Here is a 19,661-nt window from a genome sequence, read left to right on the forward strand (position 1 = left end):
CTCTGTTGGCAGGTGGAACACTTATGTGGTGGATGGCCGGGACGTGGAGGCACTGTGCCAGGTGTTCTGGCAGGCTTCTCAGGTGAAGCACAAGCCCACTGCTGTGGTGGCCAAGACCTTCAAGGGCCGGGGCACCCCAAGTAAGCAAGCACTTTCCTCCTGCTCCTGGTTGTTAAAAGCATCTGTCCGCTCAGCAGCAGAGGCGGGAAAGGCTTAGACGGGCTTAGGCAGATGACTCATTTAGTGAATAGCAATTCTGCCTGGAGTATATGCTGGAGGCTCCTGCTCTCTTACTTCCACTAGCTAGTGTCTGCTTAGGATAGGAGATATCAAAAGCCCTAGCAGGTGAACAGTGATGTGCTGCCTGCACGAGGGAGTGGCTAGGAGTACAGCCCATCGGAGGACTGACAGGGAACAATCTCTACGGTTAGTAGAATCAGAAAGCGTGCTGTGTGTATGAGCAGGTGCAGAAATAAGAGTGCATACCTACACATGTGCCTAGGCCCACACTCTTCTGGAAGAACCCTGGGAATTGGGGAAGAAGGGAGCTTGGAATCACCAACTATCACATTTCAAGGCTGACAGCTGAAATTGTTTATCTCAAGTTTAACTCATCACAAAGAGTGTGGCTCCTGGATTTTTTTAAAACACTATAGACATTTTAGAATAAAACTGTTCTGTGACTCCTCCCGAAAATATAGTTTTATTCTGGTACCCTCCGTTCAGTAAATTATTTTACCAGTGTGCTCCTGGCAGGACCCTGGGTATTGTCCTTGCCTCTGCCTCCCCCTCATCTGCCCACACATACACCCAGTCCCCATCTTGGACCCATTCACTCCTCCCCATCTCTACTACCATGATTATTGCCACACCCATCATCTCTCCCAAAGTTCCAGCTGGCCTCCCTCCACACCAGTCTCTACACTGCTGCCACAGTGATCTTTCTACAGTGGATCTGATCAGTCACTTTCCCCACTCCAAACCCTTCAATGGTTTCCAAACTTGCTTTGGATAAAACTCAAACTTCTCATACCCACAAGACCCACCCTCCATGGTCTGCCCTACCTGTCTCTCCAGCCTTGTTCTCATTCTCCCTTCCACTCACCAGTGGCCCTCAGGGGCATAGCTAGGTGCAATGGCTTGCACCTATAACCCCAGCTACTTAGGAGGCGGAGGCGGGAGGATCACTCGAGCCCAAGGAGTTGGAAGCTGTGGTGAGTTATGATCACCCACTGCATTCCAGCTTGGGGAGGAGTCATAGCGTGAGACCCCTGTCTCAAAACAAAAAGCCTCAGGGCCTTTGTCCAAGCTGTTCTCTCTGGTTGCAGCAGCATCCCAGGCCCTCTGTGCCAGGTGTTCCTCCTGTGAGTCCTAGGGTGACATCTTTTTCATCAGGGTCTGTTTTTCAGGTGACCTCATAGGCACTCACTAAATATTTATGGAATGGATGTCTTTTGTTTGTTTCATTACAGGTATTGAGGATGCAGAAAGTTGGCATGGAAAGCCAATGCCGAGAGAAAGAGCAGATGCCATTATCAAATTAATTGAGAGCCAGATACAGACCAGCAGGAATCTTGACCCACAGCTCCCCATTGAGGACTCACCTGAAGTCAACATCACAGATGTAAGGATGACCTCTCCACCTGATTACAGAGTTGGTGACAAGGTAGGCAGAAAGGTGGATAATTGAATAAATCAGGTACGTCAACTGCTTTGTTCTCTAATGTTGTTCGTATGTACACAGGATTCTTCATTTACTCTGGTCTCCATGGACGAACCAATTATTAGAGTGACATGTAACTAACAGTTTGTAGGCAGTAAAGAGAGTTTTGCCGTTTTTAAAAAATATATTTAGGGGTCCAAAGTGCAGCCGTGTCACGTGGATAGATACTGTGTAGTGGTGAGGTCTGGGCTTTCAGCGCACCCAGCATCGGAGTAGTGGCCATTGCACCCAGTAGGTACTTCATCTTTCACCATTCCTGGCTCCCCTTCTCTCTTATTAGGTCCGATTTTTATTTTTGGCTTTCACGTGTGTGTCTGAATTTTCTGATTGGTCAATTGATATTTATTAGCTCCTGGTGTGGTCTGCCTTTTTATTTTTATAGCTTCCTAACTTTGGTTTGTGCACGAAACTGCCACAATTCTGTGTCTCCGCTAAGAAGACTGGCCCCAGGCGGGCTGATCTTTTGAACTTACTCTCTGAATTACACAGAGGAGCAGGCCAATTCATCAGCAACCTCAAAAAGGAATCAAATTATGCACAAAACTCTGAGTGTCAACTCCTTTTGGTTTTTAGCACATTTATATCCTGACTTCTGGTATATCATAGCAGACCTGACATAGGCAAGTTCTTTATGGCCTAGAGGAAGTAAGGTGGCGAGCCTAGGGAGGGAAGGACACACTTTCTGACCCTTCTTCGTTTGGAGAAATTTTGAGTGTTGCTTATGTTTAGCCTGGTAATGAGGGTTAAAAATAAATGAATTTTGAATACTTGAGAAATCAGAAGACAAAAACCAGAAGAAAGAAGAAGGTGTATCAACAAAGGGTGGGCCAGGCAGAGTAGCTCACCCGTGTAATCCCAGCACTATCAGGAGGCCAAGACAGGAAGACCACTTGAGCCCAGGAGTTCAACACTAGCCTGGGCAAAGTAGTGAGACCCCATCTCTACATATAATTTAAAAATTATCCAGGCATGGTGCCATAATGTGGTTCCAGCTACTCTGGAGGCTGAGGCAGGAGAATCACCTGAGTCCAGGAGTTTGAGGGGGGATAGTGAGCTATGATTGGGCCACTGCACTCCAGCCTGGGCAACAGAGCGAGACTCTGTCTCCAAAAAAAAAAAAAAAAGTTTGAGAAAACTATATAACTCCATAGTTGTATAATTGGTATGAAAATGTGTAAAAAGGGAGGGGACCATTTTTAGGAACACATAAAATATCAAAATTGACTAAAAGAGGTATAAAAAGCTTAAATGGATCAATAGCCCTAGAAAAAAATGGAGAAAATTATCCAAGTGCTGTACCCCCAAAGCACCAGGCTCACCAGGTTATATAAGAGTGACTCATTTTTAACCTTTATGAAAAGAGTAATTTCTAAACTGTTTCAAATTTTTCCAAATACGGAGGAAGATGAAAATGTCATCCCGATTTACTTATGAAGCGAAAATGTGAAAAGCTAGCCTAAAGAAAACTGTAGAGCAACTTTCTTTATGAATACCAATATAAAAATTCTAAATAGAACATTAGCCCATCTCAACTTCATTAGTACATTAAAAAAATTAAATGAATCAGTGAGCTCAAATTAGTAATGCAGATGACTCATGCCAGGAGACGTAGGAATAGAATTCACTGTTCTAGTGTTAGGTCAAAGGAAGGGGGTAAGTGTGATCATCATCATACACACTAAACAAAAGCAATTCATAAAATTCAACATTTTTTTTTTTTTTGAGATGGAGTCTCGCTCAGTCACCCAGGCTGGAGTGCAGTGGCGCAATCTCGGCTCACTGCAACCTCTGCCCCCCCCGGATTCAAGCGGTTCTCCTGCCTCAGCCTCCCAAGTAGCTAGGATTACAGGCTCCCGCCATCATGCCCCGCTAATTTTTGTATTTTTAGTAGAGACGGGGTTTCACCTTGTTAGCCAGGCTGGTCTCGAACTCCTGACCTCAGGTGGTCCGCCTGCCTCAGCCTCCCAAAATGCTGGAATTACAGATGTGAACCAGCACACCTGGCCAAGTAATTTGAAAAATATAACGAGAACCCTTAATGTCAGAAATTTCAGTCTTGAGCTGTGGAGTGTTTAGTTTACCTGCTTAGGAAGTGGGAGTTGGGGGAGGGGGGATGTTAACTAAAAAGAGCACAATTTGAGAAAAACTTGGGTGCCACATCAGCCAATTAGTATGGATTTAAGATTGGCTAGCAATCCATGTTTATGACATTAAAGGAAATTTTTGGTGGGTCACGAATTTACTTTCTTCAAGATAGATGATAATTTGTCATTCTACAATATGGTACCTTCCTTCTGTAGTCGTTCCTTCTAAATGCATTTGAAGAAACTCTACCACCTGATTCTGTCTTCTAGATAGCTACTCGGAAAGCATGTGGCTTGGCTCTGGCTAAGCTGGGCTACGTGAACAACAGAGTTGTTGTGCTGGATGGTGACACCAAGCACTCTACCTTCTCTGAGATATTCAACAAGGAGTACCCTGAGCGCTTCATCGAGTGCTTTATGGCTGAGCAAAACATGGTGAGTGTGTAGTGTCTCTGAGGGCTTCTTAACAATCAATGGCGCACTGGACACAGGAGGCCCAGCCTGTGCTAGTTTTTCTTTCCATTTATGAAAGCAAAAGGACTGGAAAAAAATTTCCCGGGAAGCAGGAGGCAAGTAGCCCGGTGGAGTCTGAGAGGTGGCTTCTAGGTCTGCTAGGAGGGCCGTAATAGACTACTCGGCACTTGGAGTCTCCAAGTTGGCTGAGGGCAGCAGGCCCAAGGCCACAGACAGTGGGTCCTCTGAGCCTAGAACCATCTGAACCCAGGGCTCTGAGCCTGAAGCATCCCAGGCTCCCTAGTAGCTCCTTCTGCCCAATTCTGCAACCACCCAGAGGCACGTTGGTTGAGGAGTCATAGGGAATGCAGAGTTTCCTTCTCTCTACTGTAGAGGGGCCGGATATATCACAGAAATGCAAATGTTGCACTTACTGCAATCACGAGAATATCAATGCTTAGAGCTGGTGCCTTAGGCAAAGCCATTCTGCTTATCTGTGCCTCAGTCTCTCCCCAGAGTGATATTAATGCAGGGAGTATCTCAAGCACATGCACACAAGCACACCCCTCTCGAGAGGAAGGAGTTATGGCCAGTAAACCCTTTGAACTCTAAAGCTCTGGGCGTCATAGAAGATGATGCCCAGCTCCTGTCATTGTGCCAGAAAACCACAGGGCAGCAGGTCTCATGTGACCACCAGTGACTTTATTTGGAACAAGTAGTATTTTAAAAAAATTCTTTTTAAGACAAAGTCTCGCTCTGTCGCCCAGGCTGGAGTAGAGTGCTCGGCTCACTGCAAGCTCCGCCTCCTGGGTTCACGCCATTCTCCTGCCTCAGCCTCCCAAGTAGCTGGGACTACAGGCGCCCACCACCACGCCCGGCTAATTTTTTGTATTTTTTAGTAGAGATGGGGTTTCACCGTGTTAGCCAGGATGGTCTCGATCTCCTGACCTCGTGATCTGCCCGCCTCGGCCTCCCAAAGTGCTGGGATTACAGACATGAGCCACCGCGACCAGCCAGTATTTTAAATTTTTTAAAAATTAGTTGTCAGCATTTAAAAATCAGATTATAGGTGTGGTGGCACAAGCCTGCAGTCCCAGCTACTCGGGACTCTAAGGCAGGAGGATGCTTGATCCCAGGACTTTAATGCTGCAGTGTACCACTGCATTCCAGCCTGTGAAACAGCGAGACCCCATCTCAAAAAAGAAAAAGAATCAGGAGGTCTTATATAGAATACACATTTCTGGATTCTTTTGAAAAATGGGAAGAACTACTACCATAGGGTGGCATTCCCTCCTGACGCCAGTTGACTGAAGCCAAACAGCACCCCTGTTGAGATGGGTGTCCCCACAGCTCCCCATGCTCTGCTGGGCCATTTAAGTTTTTTGTTGTTTTTTGGTTTTTGGTTTTTTGTTTTTTGTTTTTTTTTGAGATGGAGTCCCTCTCTCTCTCACCGAGGCTGGAGTGCAGTAGCACGATCTCAGCTCACTGCAACCTCTGCCTCCCAGGTTCAAGCGATTCCCTTGCCTCAGCCTCGCAAGTAGCTGGGATTACAGACATGGCGCCACCATGCCTGGCTAATTTTTGTATTTTTAGTAGAGACGGGATTTCACCATGTTGGTCAGGCTGGTCTCCAACTCCTGACCTCAGGTAATCTGCCTGCCTCGGCCTCCCAAAGTGCTGGGATTACAGGTGTGAGCCCCCGAGCTTGGCTCATTAAGCTATTTTCATTTTGAATGGAAAACAATGCAATCCGTAATTTTCTGGATTAATGCTCCTATCAAAAAGTTTGCTCCCCACCTCACTGATTCCTTCAGCACACAGCCATGTAGTCTGCTCCGTGCCTGCTGAGATGTTCTCACAGTTGGAAAAAAGTTGTAAAGAAAAGGCGAGCAGGTGGTATTTAGTGCCATGCTGGAAGAGGTGGCTATAGTGTAGAGCTTGACCAGGGGCAGTCAGGGACAACCTCTCAGAAAAGGTGATACTTAAGCTGAGTCTCAGGTGACGAGGGGTCAGCCGTGTACAGATGTGGGAGACAGCATTTCAAGCAGGGGTCATGGCCAACTGTAGGCAGGCCCAGGCTTGGAATGTTTGGAGAGCAGAGGAAAGGCCAAGTGGTAGAAGCACGGTGAACGCAGAAAGGTCTCCAGGGCCCAGGTCACACGGGGTCTCGTAGGCGCCCTGTTCAGTATCTCTGGATCTCTTGCAGTTTGCTGGGAAGCCACTGGAGGGCTTTAAGCAGGAAAGCAAGCCTGCGTTTTCCAAAACTCTGAAGACTGGAGAATGGCTTCACGTAGGAAAGGGAAGAAGAGAAGGAGAGGGTGACTTGGACCAGGGCGGTACCTGTGGAGTCGGAGGGAAGCAGACTTGTCACATATTGCTTTGGCAGGAGAGCCAGCAGGATGCCAACGGCAGGTGTCAGGACAGGAACCAAGGCTGGCGCTTGAGTGTGGGTGGCAGCACCTGGGGGAAGGTGGTGTCACCTCTTGAGATTGACAAGACTGGGGGAGAAGTGGACTGGGGCACCATCAGGAGCTCTGTGTGGGCCTGGGGGATTGGGGCACCTGTTAGATGTACAGAGGGGAGACAAGTGGTATCAGATGGCTGGGCAGTAGATCAGTCAGTCATTTTCACATGTGGCCGCTCCACACCACTAAATGCAGTTTTCTAAAGTGCATATCCGTTGGCCTAGTTTTAAGCTAACATCATTTTTTAATTTTTATTTTTTGTAGAGATGGAGTCTTGCTCTGTCACCCAGGCTGGAATGCAGTGACACAATCATGGCTTACTGCAGCCTCAAACTCCTGGGCTCAAGGGGTCCTCTGGCCTCGGCCTCTTAAGGAGCTGGGACTATGAGCATGAGCCACCATGCCTGGCCACATCTAAATTTTTAATCATAAATTTAAATAGTTGCAAAGGATGTAGTTGTTCATATATTGACATTTTTGATACTTTAATACTCAAATCATGCCACTAATGATGACACTGGCTGGGCATAGTGGCTCACACCTGTAATCCCAGCACTTTGGGAGGCTGAAGCTGGAGGATAGCTGGAGTTCAAGAGTTCAAGACCAGGCCGGGCGCGGTGGCTCACGCCTGTAATCCCAGCACTTTGGGAGGCCGAGGTGGACGGATCACAAGGTCAGGAGATGGAGACCATCCTGGCTAACATGGTGAAAGCCCTTCTGTACTAAAAAAACAAAAAAAAAGAAAAAATTAGCCGGGCGTGGTGGCGGGTGCCTATAGTCCTAGCTACTTGGGAGGCTGAGGCAGGAGAATGGCATGAACCCGGGAGGCGGAGCTTGCAGTGAGCCGAGCACTCCACTCCAGCTTGGGCGACAGAGCGAGACTTCGTCTTAAAAAAAAAAAAAAAAAAAAAAAAAAGAGTCCGAGACCAGCCTGAACAACATAGTGAGACCTGGTCTGTAATTAAAAAAAAAATTCATGCCAAGCCACTTTTCTTTGTCAGAAATTAAATCCCTTTTTCTACTTGATTTCCAATTTCCATTCCATTCATTTCCCCAATATATCTTTATGCATGAAAGCCTTTTATTGATTGTCCTATCATTTTCTCTGCATCAAAAATATGCATATAAATTGGTAGCTTTTTAAAAAAATTATAATATAGGCCTCTGAGCATTAGGTTTTTTTTTTTGGACTGAGAGAGTTTTTATTATTATTAGCAGGTATGTTAGTGGATGAATATACTTGTAATTTGAATGTGATAGCATTGAGAACAGATTCTATTCCTGTTTTTCACTTTAATGATGTGCTATGAAATCTTACATGGATAAGTAGATGGGAAGGGAAGTTTTGTTAGAGGAATGTCACTCAATTCTTTGAATTCCTTCCCAGTTGTAAGCCAAAAAATCACATAGTGATCTTTCATGTAAAGTTGTTTATAAAAGTTATTTACAGAGTTGACAGTTTCATTAATAATTAAGTTCTTCACTTTCTGTCCACAAATTATTTCAAATTGTCCTCTTTACTTGGGTCTGGAGGTTCTGCACTCCAGGATGATCCCCCTGTAAGAGTCAGGTGGCTGAGAGCATGCCCTTTGGGGATCAGGTTGCTAGAAGGTGATTGTTAAAAGAGACAGTGGGAGACCCAGGGGCAGTGGCTCACGCCCGTAATCCCAGAACTTTGGGAGGCCGGCCGAGGTGGGTGGATCACCTGAGGTCAGGAGTTCGAGACCAGCCTGACCAATATGGTGAAACCTCGTCCCTACTAAAAATACAAAAATTAGCCAGACATGGTGGCGGGTGCCTGTAATCCCAGCTACTCGGGAGGCAGAGGCAGGAGAATCGCTTGAACCCGGGAGGTGGAGGTTGCAGTGAGCCAAGATTGTGCCAATGCACCCCAGCCTGGGCAACAGAGCAAGACTCTGTCTAAAAAAAAAAAAGACTGTGAGGGGAGCGCAGACCCTCCTTTTGGCAGATGAATGTAGACAGAGTTGATCTGAAGTTTGGGATCTTGAGTGTAACACCTACAGCCACATCCCCTTTGGGAAGCCTGTGTGTAGCCCCAGCTAGGTTCGTATTCTAGTTTGAAGCCTTCTAGGGTATTTGAGCCTGGACTTCTGGGGAAGGGGGGGGTAAGGAATGTAAAGTGGGGGCCATTACCAGAACGCAGACCAGGGGAGCATCGGGCCAGATGCGACTTCCCGAGGGTGCATGGGGCCCTGAGGACTTGCCCCAGCAGCGCCCATGAGGCGACAGCAGCGGGCCACTGCCACACTGCAGAAACCGAGAGGAGGAAATGCCTTGAGATCAGGGGCCAAGTCAAGTCACAGGCCACCCAAGGTCAGGCAACCTCTTGGTTTTGTGGCTTCGAGGTCCCTTGTGGGGATGGTGGCCTAGATGAAGTAGGCTGGGAAGAGCGTGGAAAATGAGAAGGCAGGGGCAATGACTATAGGCAAGTTTTGAGAAGTTTGCTGCGAAGGAGAACACAGATGTGAAAGCAGGACAAGGCGGAGATGGGGGTGTGAAGATAAAAGGTGCTGGCGCACACCTGAATGGAAATAGAATGATCCAAGAGAAAGGGAAGTAGCACAAGAGGGGAGGAGGAGCTGCATGGCTGGAGACCCCTGTGAGAAAGCAGGAAGAGGACAGATTCAGGATGTCCTGTCGGGGCGTGGACCCTGGAAAGCTGCGGGCACCAGGAGGGCAGGCAGGAGAGACTCATCTCTCGCTCCCTAGGAGCTATGAGTTGAGGGCACCGTCTGAGCAAGAGGGACGGACGGGTGCCCAGAGTTTGAAGAAAGAGGGGTGTGGGAAGGATGCATGCTAGAACTTCAGAGCAGTTCACCAGGTGCAGAATGGGGGTTATCATGGGGACTGTGGGGGAAGGGGCGGTGGGGGCAGTGCCCAGGGATGTTCTGATTCGTGTTCTCTGTGTTGCAGGTGAGCGTGGCACTGGGCTGTGCCTCCCGTGGACGGACCATTGCTTTTGCTAGCACCTTTGCTGCCTTTCTGACTCGAGCATTTGATCACATCCGGATAGGAGGCCTCTCTGAGAGCAACATCAACATTATTGGTTCCCACTGTGGGGTATCTGTTGGTAAGGGTTCTAAATGCCATCATCTTGGTAGCCTTCCTCCTTACAAAGAAAGATTAGCGTGTGATTGGTTAAACCATGAATTCCCTTATGGTTCCATGAAGTTTGATTATTCAAGCCTTTTTCTTGAAAAAGCCATATTGTACTTTAAAAGTGTCAGACTCTCAGGGCAACTTTTGAAGTGCATCTCTCAGTGGTACTGTTGTTTCAAACAGTGAGAAACAGTTGCTTATCCTGAGTGCCCCTTGTGTGTTGAGCTGTGTGCAGGTTATGGACAGGACTGGCAGAGTCATGGAGCCTTTTCTGCCCTCGCTGTGGTTGCAGTCTAACTGAGGGTGAACAGCATCACAGAGGACGAGGAGCATTCTGGCTGGCTGCACGGCCTGCTCAGGTGGGAGGGGGGCTGGGACCACCATCCCCACCTTCCTGCCCGGGGCAGCGAGAACCCTGGAGCATGACACGAGGCAGGAACTCTTACAAACACACCTTCTCAGAATAGTATTCACCTGGCAGGTGGGCTAGAAGGAAACCGCAGGAAACGGGAAGCCAGAGAGGGGATTGAAACAAGGTGTGCAAGGTGGTGGGGGAGAAAAGCAGGGGGGTGGGAGGGACCTGAGAGTGAAGAAAGAGGTGAGTGTGCCTGCTAACAGATAGAGTACTCTGCAATGGTGTGAAGAGCAAAGCACACGAGTCTCCAGGATTCCTCACTTGGGAAACGTCAGGGAGTCATTTTCGTGAATGACAGAAATGACATGGGAAAGATGAGCCAGCTGGCGTGCCTGTGGCAGGCAGATGGGCTCAGTAGATGTAGCTGCACACACTTGCTTCTAGAATGCCGGAGATGCACACTGGGGAGCCATCTCAGGGACTCCCTGGGAGAATGAGGCTGGACGAGATGGCTCTACATGGAGCTGGAGTCATGACTGTCTGGGTGAAGCTGGAGGCACAGGTGGTGGCCAGGGAGAGGAGGCGCGGCAGTGTTGCAGGGGCAGAGGGGCCTAGGAAAGGGTCCTTGAGCTCACCTGTGGCTGTGCTCAGTGTCAGTTTTGAAATAGTCACGTGGAGAAAGTGGCTCTAGGTTCCATCCAAAGAAGAACTGGAAGGCTGGGCGCAGAGGCTCATGCCTGTAATCCCAGCACTTGGTGAAACCCCATCTCTACTGAAAATAGAAAAATTAGCCAGGTGTGGTGGCACGCACCTGTATTCCAGCTACTCAGGACGCTGAGACAGGAGAATTGCTTGAACCCAGGAGGCGGAGGCTGCAGTGAGCCGAGATCACACCACTGCATTCCAGCCTGGCGACAGAGACTTTGTCAAAAAAAAAAAAAAAAGCCAGGGTGGTGGCTTACACCTGTAATCCCAGCACTTTGGGAGGCCGAGGCAGGTGGATCACCTGTACAGGGTCAGGAGTTGGAGACCAGCCTGACCAATATGGTGAAACCCGATCTCTACTAAAAATACAAAACTTAGCCAGGCATGTTGGCACATGACTGTAATCCCAGCTACTTGGGAGGCTGAGGCAGGAGAATCGCTTGAACCTGGGAGGTGGAGGCTGCAGTGAGCCGAGATGACCTAGTGCACTCAAGCCTGGGCAACAGAGTGAGACTCTGTCTCAAAATAATAATAGTTAATTTTTTTAAAAAAAGAGCTGGGCTGTTGAGGTTAGACAGTGGTCCTAGGCAAGGCAGTGTGCATGGTGACAGTCCCCTTCCTAGCTGAGAAGAGCTAAGCTGCCCAGTGCATGTTAAGATTTCTCTTTCACATTTCTGGCTAGAAACTACGTTCCCGGATACGCCCTAAAGTACCCTGTAGCACCCTCAGCATGCCTTAAAGGTGTGTTAACTCCTTGGAAGGCCTGGAGAAATGAAAAAGACCACTTTGGTATGCAAAACCCGGTCTCTGGATATAGAAAAGATAGAGCAGAAAAGGGAGAGCAAAGCTTGAGGACCTTCCTAAAGAGAACGGGTTCAGAGACTTAGCAGGCCAAACTCAGGCCACCAATGCTCAGCCATCGTGGACAGTAACTTGGAGTGATCCATCTGAAAAGTCAGTTGGGACTTTTCAGTTGACTAACCTGAGATGTCACAGTGTGATCTCAAGGGAGACAGGCGTGCAAGAACACAATGTAAATGAGTTACGAGGATGCAGCAGTACCATTTATGGGGCTCTGCTAGAGCTCGGGACACCCCGTGGCAATAGGAATAATTGCTTCTTCAGAGCTAGAAGCAGTTGGAGGGCAGGTTCCTAATGGGGTTATGCTCCTGTTTTCATCGGGCTCTGGTTCTCTCAGGTGAAGATGGTGCTTCCCAGATGGCCCTGGAGGATATAGCCATGTTCCGAACCATTCCCAAGTGCACGATCTTCTACCCAACTGATGCCGTCTCCACGGAGAATGCTGTTGCTCTGGCGGCCAATGCCAAGGTATTTTTAAGGGGACACTAGTTTCAGACAAAATGCTTCTGGACTCTACTAGTTTCATACTGATGATTGGACTTTTTTTTCTCAACATAAAAGTGATATTCATTATAGAAAATTTAGTGATAGAATTCTTCACAAAAAAAAAACAGGTGATGATGCACACAAACACATTTGCCTTGTAAAAGAGTCAAACAGTACAGGATGCTGAACAAAACCTGACAGCCTGTCTCAGTCAGGGTTCAGCAGAAGAAATAGGGACCATTCTGGGTGTTGTAAACAGGAGAAGGTGTTTAACAAAGGGTGCTTAAGAAGCTGCAGGAGCAATCTCCAGGCAGAGTCCCAGACTATAGTGTTAGCCCCCAGTGGCTGCAGCCAGAGGCGAAGAAGCTTCTGCTGTGTCCTGACATCCAGGAAGCTGGAGAGCAGGTGGTAGGTTGCCACTACAGACGAACCCGGGTTCCCTGGCCCTGGCTTGCCTTTGGAACAGCTTAGGGCGCCAAGAGTGTGTGGGACCTCATGCAAGGGCATCAGATGGACAGAATCAAATTCCTGTTCAGAACCTAGCTGCACGGGAGACAAGGTAGTGTGGTCTTGATCTTTCCAGCCTTTCCCGCTAACGTTCAGCAGGTTCCCCTTGCCACCCTGGACCTCGCCCATGCCCCACACAGGTAACCCCTGGCACAGTCGGGATGGGGACTGTATGTTCCCTTTCCAAGCACTCATGGGCGTTTCTTTGATTTTTTTTTTATAAGTGGGCTCCCACTTTACATATTATTAGGTACTTTTTTTTTTTTTTTTTTTTTGGAGACAGAGTCTCACTCTGTGGCCCAGGCTGGAGTGCAGTGGCAAGATCTCGGCTCGCTGCAGCCTCCGCCTCCCAGATTCTCCTGCCTCAGCCTCCTGAGTAGCTGCGACTAGAGGTGCACTGCACCACGGCCGGCTAATTTTTGTATTTTGGGGGAGAGACGGGGTTTCGCCATGTTGGCCAGGCTAGTCTCAAAAACTCCTGGTCTCAAGTGATCCACCCACCTTGGCCTCCCAAAGTGCTGGGATTACAGGCATGAGCCACCGCACCCGGCCAATTGTGTACTTTTAAAATTAGTTTATCTTGGAGATTGTCTTGTGATTTCACACGTTATAGGATTTCATTTCTAGAAAGGTCAAGAGAGGCACAAAACAAGATTAGGTGATAGAAATTAGAGTAGAAGTTGCTTCGTAGTCGGGGGAGACTGACTGGAAGGAGGCACAAGGGAACTCTGCTGGCGGAAGCACTGCTGGGCTTGGATGAGGGCTCCACGGTGGATGCAGCATTCAGGAAGGGCTGAACTTAGGATGTGTGCATTTCACTGCAGCTGAGGTATGCCTCGGTGAAGACACTGAATAAAGATGGGTCATAGCGTATGAATGAACAGTAGCGACGTTTCTTGCTATATTCGTTTATAATGCATCTATTAATATGTATGTAAATTAACAAATACTTTAGACATACAAGTGTTCATTTATACTGGTAAATGTTTATGTGCTCAAATTGGTCATAAAAATGTATTTACATTTTATTGGGAAAGGGGCCAGTCATCTTGTATTCAGATAGGTGTTTATGGTCTTTCTAAGGATGAAGCATTACAAGTTATTGTGGCAAAAGTTAATGTTTTAACATTCTATTCGGGCTTTCGAGTCAGTGTGAGTCAGTGCCCCTGCTGTGAGTTAATGTTCTGTCTGCACAGAACAAGTCAGTGAATATTGGGGAATCTTCCAAGGGGATTGGTGTGATGGCACGGGGAGCTTGTCCTTCAGGGCAGCCCCAAGGTCCTGCTGGGACCTCTCGTCCACTGGTTGTAGATGCTCACCCCTTGCTCCAAAGCCTGTGCTTTTAAAGAAAGAGCTGTCCTGTTCACACCCCTCCCTCACTTCTTTCAACGTCTGTTGTTGGAAATTCATTGTTTGCTTTTCTAAACCATGGCTCCATTTATGCCCTAGGGGATGTGCTTCATTCGGACCACCCGACCAGAAACTATGGTTATTTACACCCCACAGGAACGCTTTGAGATCGGACAGGCCAAGGTAAGGGCTTAAGCGCTCCTGCGTTATTCAGTATCATCTCCTGTAAAAAGAACACTTCTAAATCTATCGCCAGGTATCTTCAGAGTTGAGACATCATCCTTTCTTTGCTCTCATTTTTTTAAAAAACAATTGTGACCTTTACCTGCTTTTCCTTGGGAAGGAATATTTTATGAATTTCAACTTAGCCTGAACTTTTCTGCTTTCCAAATGGAGTCTTTTGTTGTTGTTGAGCTCAAAGATAGTAACATGAAGCCACTTGAGCAGTCGTGGCTATAATTTATCTTGGCCGCAAGCTAAACAAAACAGAAGCCAGCACTTTGGGAGGCCAAGGCGGGAAGATTGCTTGAGGCCAGGAATTCCAGAACAGCCCAGGCAACATAGCGAGATTCCCATCTCTACAAAAATTTTTTAAATTAGGTATGGTGGCATGCACCTGTGGTCTCACCTACTCAGGAGGCTGAGGAAGGAGGATAGAGGAGCGCAGGAATTCAAGGCAGCAGTGAGCTATGATGATCACACCACTGTACTCCAGCCTGGGTGACAGAGTAAGACCCTGTCTCTAAAAACAAGACAAAAAATAATAGAAATCACTTGAAATGAATAATCTGTTAGGTTCAGATTTTACAGATCTAAGGCCAGGAATAAAAGGGAACATGATCTCTGGTACACAAAAGCCCTGAGAAGTTCAGATTATCAGTCCTATCTGTAGATGAGGATTGGAGAAAGTAAGTGTCTTACTTAAGGGTTTACAGCTTGTGAGTACCAAGACCAGAATCCAGGCCTGAGTAGTGAGCCCAGTCTCCCCAGGCCTGCCCACCACGCTGACCATCCCCTGCTCAGCCTGCCTGTCAGGGCCGTGCATGGAGAAAAGCAGAAACGTCTATGGAGAAAATAAGTGACTCTGCTCATCACCTAGGGAGTGGGGCTTGTAGACATTTTGGCATTCTTCCTTCCTGTCTTTGTTCTAGGCACACATGTATATTTTACACAGTTGAGATCATACTGTATAGAAAGGTTTGCCCATAGCCACTCTTGAAAGAGCAGCAGGTAACATCCAGTTTGGTTGCTAAGGACTAGGCTGCTCCAGAATTCACAGTTGCAAGTGCTCAGAATGGCCTGAGTGCTGCCATAAAGCAGGTGTTTCCAGAACTGTCCACTGTGTGCCGTAACGTAGCTGGAAAACGCCACCAAATGGAAAAGTTAGTGTTCACTTTGGTGTTAACTACAGGTTCTGTTTCTATGGGGAGGGTCTCTTGACATTCACATGGTTTGCAGAGCTTGCTTGTTTCTGTCATCTCTTTTCTAATAATTTTCCTGTCCTGACAAAAGCAAGTAAATTTACTGATAGTAAAGGATGTGAGATAAATGTGTGTGATAACATGCATGGCATGGATGGTTAAAGGGCTGGGCTTTGCAAAGAGGACATGGATATGTGTGCATGCGTGTATATGTATTTTAAGAGGCCAGGACATCCTTAAAGAATGGGGTGGCTCAGAAACACTCTCTGTACTATCAGCAATGGTTCTTAAGCTACAGGGAGACCTATACAGAGGGGAAGTGGAAAATAATTCCAGATGCCTCCAATGGGTAGCTTTGGAGGCAACTAAACTATGAAAGAAGCCCAGGAACTCTGTCTTTGCTTGCAGAATAGTACTTTGTTGAGAGCGAGGGCTTTGATGTCAGCCCCACCTGGCTGTGGGTCCCAGCCCTGCCCTGGGCCACTTCCTTCTGCTCTGAGATTTGCTTTCCTCAGCTGCAGAACGGTTGTGCCACTGAACAGATCTTACAGGGAGGCTGTGAGGGTTCTCGGAGCTCAGGCACACAAGATCTTAGCACTCAGCGTGTTGCCAATGCCCAGAATGTTATCATTAACATGTTAGTCACTGGAGTCCAATCTTTGCGTGCCATAGTGAGCTCCCAAACCAGACTCCTGGTGGGTATGTGGCGTATTCATGCTCCAGGACAGCTGGAGCAGTGTAATTGCCTATCAAAAAGTATGTGTCCTGGCTTGTAAATGCATCTGATTTTTTTAGTAGTGAGTTATTAATGAGTGAAATTGTTAGAATTGGGGGATAGCAGCATAGCAAAGTGCCTTCCACTTTGAGATGCGTTCTGTGTGTAGTAACCATGGCATTCTGTTTTGCTGGCACTATACCAGGTCCTCCGCCACTGTGTCAGTGACAAGGTCACAGTTATTGGAGCTGGAATTACTGTGTATGAAGCCTTAGCAGCTGCTGATGAGCTTTTGAAACAAGGTCAGTTGGTTGAGTGTGAGCGTTGAAGTTCAAGCTGGGAAGAGGTAGGACTTCAGCTACCTCCTGTGCCCTGAGTGCTCTTTTTATTTTTATCCCTGCATGTTATTCTAAGTCTCTTTCTTGTACCAAGCTGGTTTTTGCTGTTCTGCAGATATTTTTATCCGTGTCATCGACCTGTTTACCATTAAACCTCTGGATGTCGCCACCATCATCTCCAGTGCAAAAGCCACAGAGGGCCGGATCATTACAGTGGAGGATCACTACCCGCAAGGTGTGTGTGGGCATTGAGAATGCTTTGGAAGGTTTTGGTGTTTTTGTTTCCTTGACTGGCCACATGGCATGCTCTCAGGCATCACCTGTAGTCTACCTCTCACCCAGCATGGCTTTGTTATTTGGTGTTGACTAAGCGTGGGGCCATACTCATACACATCTGTATGTCCCCAACAGAGTGCACAGTGCCCAGTCACCAGGGCGGGTCAGTGGCAACACAGAGGAGTGGTTATTGCAGGCAAGCGAGGCGTCATGAAAAGCATCACAGTTTCTTTGGGTGTGGAATGACAAATAGTATGCCCCAGGCCAGGCGTGGTGGCTTACACCTGTCATCCCAGCACTTTGGGAGGCCGAGGCAGGTAGATCACTTGAGGCCAGAAGCTCAAGACCAGCCTGGTCAACATGGTGAAACCCCATCTCTACTAAAAATACAAAAATTAGCTGGGTGTGGTGGTGCACGCCTGTAGTCCCAGCTACTTGGGAGGTTGAGGCAGGAGAATCACTTGAACCCAGGAGGTGGAGGTTGCAGTGAGCCGAGATCATACTATTGCACTCCAGCTTGGGAAACAGAGTGAGACTCTGCCTCAAAAAAAAAAAAAAAAAAAAAAAGTGTGCCCCGACGAAAGAAGCAGGAATAGCAGAGAACACAGCAAGTGCAGAAAACAGTGTGTCAGGGAGAATGGGCTGGGCAGTGTTTGCGCCTGGAAAGGTTAGGTGGGACAGATGATGTGATACAAGGAGGAGCATTGCGTGTTCATGCGGCAGGGGCCCTGAGCCTGCGCAAGCGGTGCCTGATTCTCTTGAAGGACTCCTGGGACCCAGCACACAGTTGCTCTCACACCTGAGGTTGATGACAGGGAAAGGGTGCCGGGGGGATCCACCAGGGCAGGAACCATGGGCCAGGTGGAGTTGAAAGAAGTCCTGCCCCAGCCTCCCCCTGGCCCCACAAGGGGCATACTAAGAAGTGCCTCTCACGCAGGCTGTGTTCCTGCCTAAGGGATGCCTGCTAGAGACTTGGCACCTCAAGTGTGTACTGGGGGCAGGTCCTGTTGGCACCCTCTGCCAGGCAGGTACCCAAATCCCTGGCTCCCAGCAGGAAAGCAGGTGCTCATGTCAACCACATTGTTCCTACAAACAGTCCAGGTACATGACTGCCCTGTCCAGTAGGGAAAGTGTTAGAGTAGCAAGGGAACCTTCACCAGCCAAGAGCTAACCTTGCCAACCAACAGCCTCAAGCCAGCTAGTCACTTTTCTGCACTGTTAATTAGTTTGTTCTAACCATTTTCAGGTCCCCAACAGCTTTGAGAATCGGAGTGCCACAGACCCCCACACTCAGGCAGCCCTTGCTGTAGGTTGAGGCAGAGCAGTTTGGAAACTGGCAGTTTAGAATAAGAACTCCGCAGGCCCATCGGAGTGGCTGTTCACATGAATCAGATTTTCCCCTGGGAAGCTGCAGATTGGTGAGGCTTTAAGGCTGACGAGCTGCTTTCACAAAAGGGCCTAACATCCTTGTTTCCCCAGGTGGCATCGGGGAAGCTGTCTGTGCAGCCGTCTCCATGGATCCTGACATTCAGGTTCATTCGCTGGCAGTGTCGGGAGTGCCCCAGAGTGGGAAGTCTGAGGAATTGCTGGATATGTATGGAATTAGTGCCAGACATATCATAGTGGCCGTGAAATGCATGTTGCTGAACTAAAATAGCTGTTAGCTTTGGTCTTTTGGCCTCTTTACCCTGTGTTTATGTTTGTTCCAAAACCCTCATTTAAATCTATACTGTCATGCTTTGTTTCTTAAAAGCAAAGCCAGCTAACACTTTCCTTCATCCCTAGTTCGGAAATTCAAGCTTAACTACTTATCCTTTAAACTGTGACTGCATATGCAAGTACTGCTCTAATTTTTGGATTATTAAAGGGAGTCACACAACTTTTAAGTGAAAAAGGTAACAAAACAACCACCTGATAGTAAGTTTTCTGATAAGACTATAGATAAGTGGTAGAGGTAATCAATTCTTCCGAAGTGTTTCCTTCGTGAATAAGTGGTAAAGGTAATAGTTTTTTCAGTGTATTTTCTTCGTGAGTAAAGAAAATGTGGATTGAAGTATAGATTCCAGTAGCCTAGTTTCCACAGCACGATAACACCATGACACCTAGTGCTGTTCCCACCTTGGAATTCTGTGTGCTGCCATCCCACCCGCAGCTGCCCTGGAATTCCCTTCGCTGTTTGCCTTCATCTCCCTCCACAGTTGAGAGGCTGTCAGGCAGCAGCGAAAGCTTGTTAGGATGTCCTGTGCTGCTTGTGATGAGAGCCTCCACACTGTACTGTTCAAGTCAATGTTAATAAAGCATTTCAAAACCAGCTGCTTTATTCAGCACGTGCCTTCTGTGTGAATCAGTTTCTCAGTGGTCAGTTCCTAAATAAGGAAAGAGCTTTTATCTAAACCAGAAAGAGTGAGCCGTGGCCCCCACCAGTAAACCTGGGAAAGAATAATGGGCTGCAGAGGAATCACTCGCTCGAGGACAGCACCTGGCCTGAAAAGCTGTCCCTGAGCTGACGCCTTCTTGTCAGCTATAAGCACATAAAGTATGTGGCTAGAGGCCAGGCGTGGTGGCTCACGCCTGTAATCCCAGCACTGTGGGAGGCCAGGGCAGGTGGATCACCTGAGGTGAGGAGTTCAAGACCAGCCTGGACAACATGGTGAAACCCCCTCTCTGCTAAAAAATACAAAAATTAGCCAGACATGGTGGTGCACAGTTACAATCCCAGCTACTTGGGAGGCTGAGGCAGGAGAATTGCTTGAACTCAGGAGGCGGAGGTTGCAGTGAGCCAAGATCCTGCCACTGTACTAC

General features: G+C 47.9%; 1 protein-coding gene across 1 annotated transcript in view; it reads left to right on the forward strand.

Annotated features, from left to right (window-relative positions):
• TKTL1 (transketolase like 1) overlaps nucleotides 1-19,170 on the forward strand; it is a 34,448-nt gene extending 15,278 nt beyond the window's left edge. Inside the window, exons 5-13 of the mRNA XM_003779764.4 lie at nucleotides 13-140; nucleotides 1,473-1,666; nucleotides 4,078-4,242; nucleotides 9,660-9,816; nucleotides 12,104-12,234; nucleotides 14,209-14,292; nucleotides 16,451-16,547; nucleotides 16,699-16,818; nucleotides 18,339-19,170. Of these exons, the coding sequence (XP_003779812.3) occupies nucleotides 13-140; nucleotides 1,473-1,666; nucleotides 4,078-4,242; nucleotides 9,660-9,816; nucleotides 12,104-12,234; nucleotides 14,209-14,292; nucleotides 16,451-16,547; nucleotides 16,699-16,818; nucleotides 18,339-18,511 (1,249 nt within the window). The 3' untranslated portion in view covers nucleotides 18,512-19,170. The remainder of the gene's footprint in view (nucleotides 1-12; nucleotides 141-1,472; nucleotides 1,667-4,077; nucleotides 4,243-9,659; nucleotides 9,817-12,103; nucleotides 12,235-14,208; nucleotides 14,293-16,450; nucleotides 16,548-16,698; nucleotides 16,819-18,338) is intronic.
• The last annotated feature ends 491 nt before the right edge of the window (nucleotides 19,171-19,661 follow it).

The sequence above is a fragment of the Pongo abelii genome, chromosome X, assembly GCF_028885655.2.
Source record: "Pongo abelii isolate AG06213 chromosome X, NHGRI_mPonAbe1-v2.0_pri, whole genome shotgun sequence".
NCBI classification, from domain to species: domain Eukaryota; kingdom Metazoa; phylum Chordata; class Mammalia; order Primates; family Hominidae; genus Pongo; species Pongo abelii.